We start from the raw sequence: 6490 nt of genomic DNA on the forward strand, positions 1-6490 counted from the left end.
TGAAGAAGATGAAGACGGTGATTATAACGCTGAACGATACTTTGATGACGGTGAAGAAGATTATGACGATGGTGGTCATGATGACGAAGCAGCATATTAAAAGTTTGGGAACATTGCACAATTTCAGGCGTTCGGTTTATTTATTACATCAATTCGATCCGTATTCTCATTACATCCATCCGATTCGCATTCTCATGGTCTTCACAGATTAAAAGATTCAAGTAGTTTTGCTCTTGAGCAAATATCCCTTCGAAATTAGCTGCTCTTCGGTCCAATCCCATAGCTTGTCAATAGTAGCAGGATCTCTTGATGCAGCAGAACTGACAGCTTTCTTTGCAATTCGCACATAGTATTCTCCGCTATTCTTCTCAGCTGTAAGACCCTTGTCTACAGCACAGTAAATACTAGTTAAAGCACCTTCCTCCATCGAAGATCCTAGCTTCCCTCCAATCCAAATATTAAAGCGCGTAAACGCATTCATATAGCTAGCTTGGTCCTGGGTCATATGATCGAGCAATCCGGTCGAGGTCACGAGACCCGGGTGAACAGATAAGCACAAGATACTAGGATAAAGCTTGGCTAGTTTGTTGGTGAACAAAATATTGGCTAATTTCGACTGAGAATAGCGCATCCCACGATCAAGCATGCCTAAACAACCTTGAAGATTCGGATTTTCGAAATTAAACTTCCAATATCCCGTGTGGCCAAGAGAACTGACATTGATAATGCGCGGAGCTTCAGCAGCTTGCAAAAGCGGCATCAACAACCGCGTAAGAAGGTAATGTGAAATGTAATTAACTTGGAGATGAGACTCATAGCCGTCACTAGACTCAGCATATGGAACCAACATTACACCTGCATTGTTAAGCAAAATACTGTTTCTTCGTTAAATAAATTCACAAAACCACAAACTACATGACATACTCAATCTTAGTTTCCTTCTCGGCAATTTCGTGTGCTGCTGACACAATACTATTCAGATCCATATGGTCTCCTTTGATAATTGTCACACTTCCACCATTTTCTTTAGCTTTATCAACGACTTCGCTAACAAGTGCTTCCGCCTTACTAGCATTTCGAGCAATAACATAAACAGTTGCGCCATGGTTATAGAACTCCCTTACTGCAACTTTGCCAATACCACCTGTGCCCCCCGTGACTACTGCCACTGTCGGTTTTGTGAACTCTGGAATATCTGCAATTGAAAATGTCATTTATGTAAAACTCCCAAAGTATCTGAGATATCCTATCGAAATAGCCAAAATATTCAAAAGATATATAGAATCAATCAATCGAAGAGTATAGACGATGGAGTCAACGAGGTGCCTTTTAATGATAGTCAACGAAGTGTTTTTGGAAGATGGAGGGTGTCAGCACGATGCCTAGGTTAATAAAGACAAGAGCCATCATCGTACGGCTACGACATCGCTACCGTACGGCGGCCACTAACGTATTCCAAGTAGTGGGAAACTCTAAAAATTCAAGTACGGTTCTCGATATATATATAAGTCAATTGAAAAATATCTCATACACCAAGCAAGTAAAATACACTAAACAAATGAGTGGTAAACTATAAAATAGTTACAATCAAGCTCTTACGAGTGTCAGCATGCACTAGACAAAAGCGGCCCAATCAGGTTCATATCAATGTTTCCACCGCTAACAATCAACCCAATATTTCCTTTCACACCTATTGATCTCCACCGGTCCGACATTACGACAGCAAGAGGTACTGCCGACGAAGGTTCAACTATTATCTTCATCCTTTCCCAAATTAACCTCATTGCTGCAACAATCTCGGCCTCAGTCACCGTAAATACCGCTTCAACGTATTGTTGTATGATTGGGAAATTGATCACGCCAACTGGCGTTCGCAGCCCATCAGCAACTGTGGTCGTTGCAACAGTGGGAACTCGTTTACCGGCAGCAATTCCGCGGTAACAGTCGTCGGCTGCCGCAGGCTCAGCTGCAAAAACTCGAACACCTGTGCCTTGAGCAGCCAATGCGCACCCCGCCAGTAAACCGCCTCCTCCAACAGGCACTACCACCGCATCTAATTTTTTACCGAAGTTCTCTTCAACTTGCGACAATAGCTCTAGTAGTGTCGTACCTTGGCCTAAAATTATATCAGGGTTATCGTATGGAGGAATCAGTTTGGCCCCGGTTTGCTGTTGTATCATAGCTGTCATGCTCTCTCTTTCAGCTGCAGACGGACCAGAAAAATATACTTCTCCTCCGTATCCTTTTGTTCCTTCTATCTTTGGTTGGGCCGAATTTGAAGGCTAGTCTGTCATTAGCCATGCTGATACAGAATTTTGCTACTAACCATCACGATATAAGCTTTCACGCCTTTTGCCTTAGCCGCAATTGCAAGTGCCTGTGCATGATTACCAGAAGAATGCGTAATGACACCGTTTTTCAACTCATCCGGTGTCAACTTCTCTATTGCGTGTGTTGCCCCCTGTCTCTAGTCAGATTGCATCCACTAGAGACCCTTGTTCGGCATCACTGACCCTGAATTTAAATGCTCCACCTTTCTGAAAGTTTTCGCATTTAAAAAACAATGTACTCGACGCACTATCATTATCTGTGACCATACTCGAGATTGACTCGCTAGTCAAAACCGGGGTTTTCTTGACTTTATTGCGGATTAATTCGTAAGCCTCCTCTACTCCCTCACGGCTTAGCTTAGATACTTATCCACGTTAGCATCTGTACTTATCAAACGTCACAGTACCCACGTGGCATCCTTATATCTTCCTAAAGTCAGCAACTACTATTGTTTAAGCCAGTCTTCTCGGAATCTGTTCGCATACAGATAAGCCTCACTCCGCGCGGCAATCAGTTAGCCGCTTCGCCTATTTCTCCGGACGTCCATTTAAAGATCTCACAGATTCGTCCAAACATAGATCTCGTTAAACTCAGTTTTGGATTTTAATCTGCAAGTGCACTTGGCTTTGATTTATGCAAACAGCAATTAAAGAATGTCAGCAACCAGCTTTCTAAAACGAACCGGCGCAAGTAAGCTTTGTACTCGAGTAGTTTCAGCGGCATTGTCTGCCCGTTCAAAACGAATTGTGTTTGGCCGACGTTATTACTCAGGGGAGTCGAAGGCAATTGTGTTTGAAAGCTTTGGAAAACCATTGGAAGTCTTGAAGTACGCGGATTATCCGAGCAGATCGAATGAAAAGTACTGACGTCAATAGATTGCACAAGTTCCCATTGCCAGATCTGACGGACAGCACAATGCTAGTCAAGTTTCTTGCCGCGCCAATTAATCCAGCGGATATCAACCAGATTGAAGGTGTTTATCCCTTAAAGCCGCCGTTTATTACGACCGAATACTCGTCCTCAGTGCCGGTTGCGATCGGCGGCAATGAAGGCGTTGTCGAGATTTTACAAGTCGGGAAGGGAGTGAGCGATTTTAAACCAGGCGATCGTGCTATTATGCGACATACGTTGTTTGGTACGTGGAGAAGCCACGCAGTCGCAGAAGAAAAGGACCTGACAAAGATCCCGTTCTCAGGCTCGGAAATCACAGCTGTGCAGGCAGCTACAGCTTCAGTTAATCCTACTACTGCGTATAGAATGTTAAAGGAATTTGTAGATTTACAGCCTGGAGACTGGTTTATTCAGACTGGTGCTAATTCCGGCGTCGGCCGTGCCGCAATTCAGCTGGGAAATTTGTGGGGATTGAACAGCATTAACATTGTTCGATCTCGTCCAGATATCGACGAGCTAAAGAAAGATTTAGCAGGACTCGGCGCGACCAAGATTCTCACTGAAGAAGAACTTGCGGACAAAGGGTTTCGCAAAGTGATTAGAGAATGGATCGGCGACTCCAAGCTCAATCTTGGATTGAATTGTACCGGTGGTGAGTCTACAACCAACATTGCTCGTCAACTCAGCGAAGGCGGTCATCTGGTAACATACGGCGGTATGGCCAGGAAGCCAGTGACCATACCTGTCAGCCTATTTATTTTTAAGGATATTCATCTGCATGGGTACTGGCTGTCTCGTTGGTCAGATAATAACCCCGAGGATAAAGAGAAGATTGTAGTGGAGGTGCTTAATTTGATCAAAGAAGGAAAGCTGAAAGATGTTCCGGTTGACGAGTCAGTCTGGACTGAGTCTATGAGTGATGAGGCGTTGCTGGATACGTTCAAAAGCGGTATTGCTACATATATCAATGGCGCTCATGGACGAAAGCAACTGCTTGTTCAGAAATAATGCCTATATACAAAATAAAGTCTACAGATATGCTAAAGACGCCATTCTACCGACATAAACTTTCTAGTTCTTGCGAAAATTCTAATAATCTATAATCGTCTCCATACTGACTCATAATTTGAATGCCAACTACCTCATTGTCCACTTTGTAAGGAATGCTAATTGCCGGTGTGCCAGTCAAACTGGCAGGCACCGTCAACACGTCGTTTATATATGCGTCCAACGGCGATTTTTGTGACAGCACATCGTCCAATAGCGGTGCAGTGCCTGTACTGCATGGTGCAACCAAAAAATCCACTTTAACGTGACTGCTCTCTTCAATCTTGTGTGCGGGTTCTGTCGCGTTTTTTAAAGCAAAGACACGGTCAAAATCTGCCTGGATCTTGCTGCGTACTTTTTGGGCTTGAATGTAATGATTATCTATGGCACTAATTTATTAGCAGAAGCGAGTAAACAGAGGATTGACATCTTACCCCGATGACAGATTATAGTTTCCTAGTAAAATTCGTCGTCGCACCTCGGTTCCAAATCCTTCGCTTCGTGTCGTTCCATACAATATGTCATCAGACGAATCTCGGTCAACAGTTGCACGATATCCATATCTGACACCGTCGTACCGAGCCAAGTTTGAAGCCGCTTCCGCTGGCGCAATGATGTAGTACGTAGGCAGCGCACTTTTGATAGATGGTAGCGATACTGGATAAAGCTTGTGGCCTTGTAATCTAAGTGTGTTTAAAGCCTTAGTCCATGCTTTTTTGATGACAGGGGACAAGCTGTTGACAACAAACTCCTGTGGAATACCGATACGGTATAATGTTTCACCGTCTCTTTGTTCTAGCGTACTGTCTCTATCACCGACAAACTGGGCAATTCGTTTTCTCGTGCTGTCCGTAGCGCTCGTAGGATCTTTAGAATCGTATTTTGACAAAGCGTCAAAAGTGTCTTGTACAGTCTCAACGTATCTGGCCAGAATGCCGACTGTGTCCAAAGTTTGCGAGAACGCTATCACACCATGCCGAGAAATCAAGCCGTATGACGGCTTAAACCCAACGACTCCGCAATACGCTGCCGGAAGCCGTACCGATCCCCCGGTATCTGTCCCAAGCGCAATGTCACACATTCCGGCACTTACAGCCGCTGCACTCCCGCCTGATGAGCCACCGGTCGAGTGGTCTGCGTCTGGAAATTGTGGATTTTTTGGTGGACCAAAAACTGTGTGAATATTATCCGTTCTGAGGCACTTTAATTTGAGTTTGTACAATACTATTCTTCAAAAACCTACCCCATTGCAAACTCGTCCATATTTGCCATTGCGATGTGAACGGTTCCAGACTTGGATAACAGATCTGTGACTGTGGCATTATACCCACTTTGAAATCCTACCAGTTTAGCTCGTCTCTCGTCTCACCAGTTTCTTTGTAAATGCTAACCTTTTAACATCATTGAAGCACATGAAGTTGGGCAATCATCCACACAGATATTATCCTTCAATACTACCACTTTCCCAAAAAGTGGCCCTCTATTGATCTCAGGCACAGATTCTAGTCGTTGCACTATCGATTGAATTTCATTTTTAGGCCTTATATAAGTGAGGGCGTTTATTTTCGTATTTCGTTCTAAAATCGTAGATATCCGTGAATTGACCTGCTCTACTACTCTCTGTATGTATTTCTGAGCCATGATGTTGGGGGATCTCAATAAATCGTGACTGATTTCTCACCCGTGCATTGAGTAAAGTGCAGATGACAATTTTATATGAGTCTAAATTTTTTTAGGTATTTCAAAACCCTTTATATAGCCAGTTCCTGGACCAGGTTTAATTGCCGTGAACATATAAACCTTGTGCGAACGCGCTCACCCTGAAAACTTTAAAACTTTTGAATAGGAATAAAATTGCCCATTTGTGAGTGTGCGAACTGCAAAGCACTACTCCAACAGATTATGCGGAATTTGGAACAGCTCTCGATATAAAAATTACAGGAATGGGGACTATTCACCATGAGTTCATGGAGAATGCTTTGCGAATGGTGTGAATGAGTAATATGTATGGTATGACTCGATTTTAACATCATATAGGCCAATCTTGCCTTAGACTCAGACGAGGTCCCGGTTGGCTGTGTATATGTTCACGACGGCAAGATCATTGCCGAAGGCATGAACGATACCAACCGGTCATTATGTGTATGCTATTTGTGTGGGTTCGATCTAGCGATGTTACTGACAACTAAGGGCACGCGACATGCGGAATTTTTGGGCATTG

The 6490-nt window shown here is 43.7% G+C and overlaps 5 protein-coding genes across 5 annotated transcripts; 2 read left to right on the forward strand and 3 right to left on the reverse strand.

Moving 5' to 3' along the window:
- On the reverse strand, positions 1-1590 carry V1512DRAFT_268762 (uncharacterized protein). The gene is made up of 3 exons (XM_066917538.1): positions 925-1590; positions 181-875; positions 1-154 (listed from the first exon to the last, which is right to left on the reverse strand). Exons 1-2 carry the CDS (start codon positions 1212-1214, stop codon positions 218-220), a joined length of 948 nt encoding a protein of 315 aa, XP_066768973.1. The 5' UTR covers positions 1215-1590; the 3' UTR covers positions 1-154; positions 181-217.
- Positions 1591-2798, reverse strand: V1512DRAFT_268767 (tryptophan synthase beta subunit-like PLP-dependent enzyme). The gene is made up of 4 exons (XM_066917539.1): positions 2742-2798; positions 2514-2695; positions 2327-2461; positions 1591-2282 (listed from the first exon to the last, which is right to left on the reverse strand). The coding sequence occupies exons 1-4, from the start codon at positions 2746-2748 to the stop codon at positions 1605-1607; spliced, it is 1002 nt and encodes a 333-aa protein (XP_066768974.1). The 5' UTR covers positions 2749-2798; the 3' UTR covers positions 1591-1604.
- V1512DRAFT_278585 (uncharacterized protein) lies at positions 2710-4362 on the forward strand. Its single transcript, XM_066917975.1, has 2 exons — positions 2710-3157; positions 3207-4362. Exons 1-2 carry the CDS (start codon positions 2985-2987, stop codon positions 4228-4230), a joined length of 1197 nt encoding a protein of 398 aa, XP_066768975.1. The 5' UTR covers positions 2710-2984; the 3' UTR covers positions 4231-4362.
- Positions 4254-6004, reverse strand: V1512DRAFT_143283 (amidase signature domain-containing protein). The gene is made up of 4 exons (XM_066913014.1): positions 5661-6004; positions 5513-5609; positions 4704-5462; positions 4254-4658 (listed from the first exon to the last, which is right to left on the reverse strand). Exons 1-4 carry the CDS (start codon positions 5908-5910, stop codon positions 4277-4279), a joined length of 1488 nt encoding a protein of 495 aa, XP_066768976.1. The 5' UTR covers positions 5911-6004; the 3' UTR covers positions 4254-4276.
- Positions 6005-6212: 208 nt separating this feature from the next.
- On the forward strand, positions 6213-6471 carry V1512DRAFT_250278 (uncharacterized protein; the record flags this gene model as incomplete). Its single annotated transcript, XM_066914655.1, has 3 exons — positions 6213-6257; positions 6307-6411; positions 6460-6471. Coding segments are annotated over 3 exons (162 nt in total), but the record flags the coding sequence as incomplete, so codon positions are not given.
- Positions 6472-6490: the final 19 nt, after the last annotated feature.

This window comes from Lipomyces arxii (genome assembly GCF_038497795.1).
Source record: "Lipomyces arxii strain Phaff 12-163 unplaced genomic scaffold V1512scaffold_51, whole genome shotgun sequence".
In the NCBI taxonomy this organism is placed as follows: domain Eukaryota; kingdom Fungi; phylum Ascomycota; class Lipomycetes; order Lipomycetales; family Lipomycetaceae; genus Lipomyces; species Lipomyces arxii.

Excerpts from the sequence above, each read along its gene's own strand:
- V1512DRAFT_268767 (XM_066917539.1), bottom strand. Across the intron at positions 2,462-2,513 it reads GTGGAGCATTTAAATTCAGG|GGGGCAACACACGCAATAGA; the intron begins GTCAGTGATGCC and ends GACTAGAGACAG. Across the intron at positions 2,283-2,326 it reads TGAAAGCTTATATCGTGATG|CCTTCAAATTCGGCCCAACC; the intron begins GTTAGTAGCAAA and ends ATGACAGACTAG.
- V1512DRAFT_143283 (XM_066913014.1), bottom strand. The coding sequence starts at position 5,910 with ATGGCTCAGAAATACATACAGAGAGTAGTAGAGCAGGTCAATTCACGG. Across the intron at positions 5,610-5,660 it reads TGCTTCAATGATGTTAAAAG|GATTTCAAAGTGGGTATAAT; the intron begins GTTAGCATTTAC and ends CTAAACTGGTAG. Across the intron at positions 5,463-5,512 it reads ATGGACGAGTTTGCAATGGG|AACGGATAATATTCACACAG; the intron begins GTAGGTTTTTGA and ends AAAGTGCCTCAG.
- V1512DRAFT_268762 (XM_066917538.1), bottom strand. The coding sequence starts at position 1,214 with ATGACATTTTCAATTGCAGATATTCCAGAGTTCACAAAACCGACAGTG. Across the intron at positions 876-924 it reads GAGAAGGAAACTAAGATTGA|TATTTTGCTTAACAATGCAG; the intron begins GTATGTCATGTA and ends ACGAAGAAACAG.
- V1512DRAFT_278585 (XM_066917975.1), top strand. The coding sequence starts at position 2,985 with ATGTCAGCAACCAGCTTTCTAAAACGAACCGGCGCAAGTAAGCTTTGT. Across the intron at positions 3,158-3,206 it reads AAACCATTGGAAGTCTTGAA|ATTGCACAAGTTCCCATTGC; the intron begins GTACGCGGATTA and ends TGACGTCAATAG.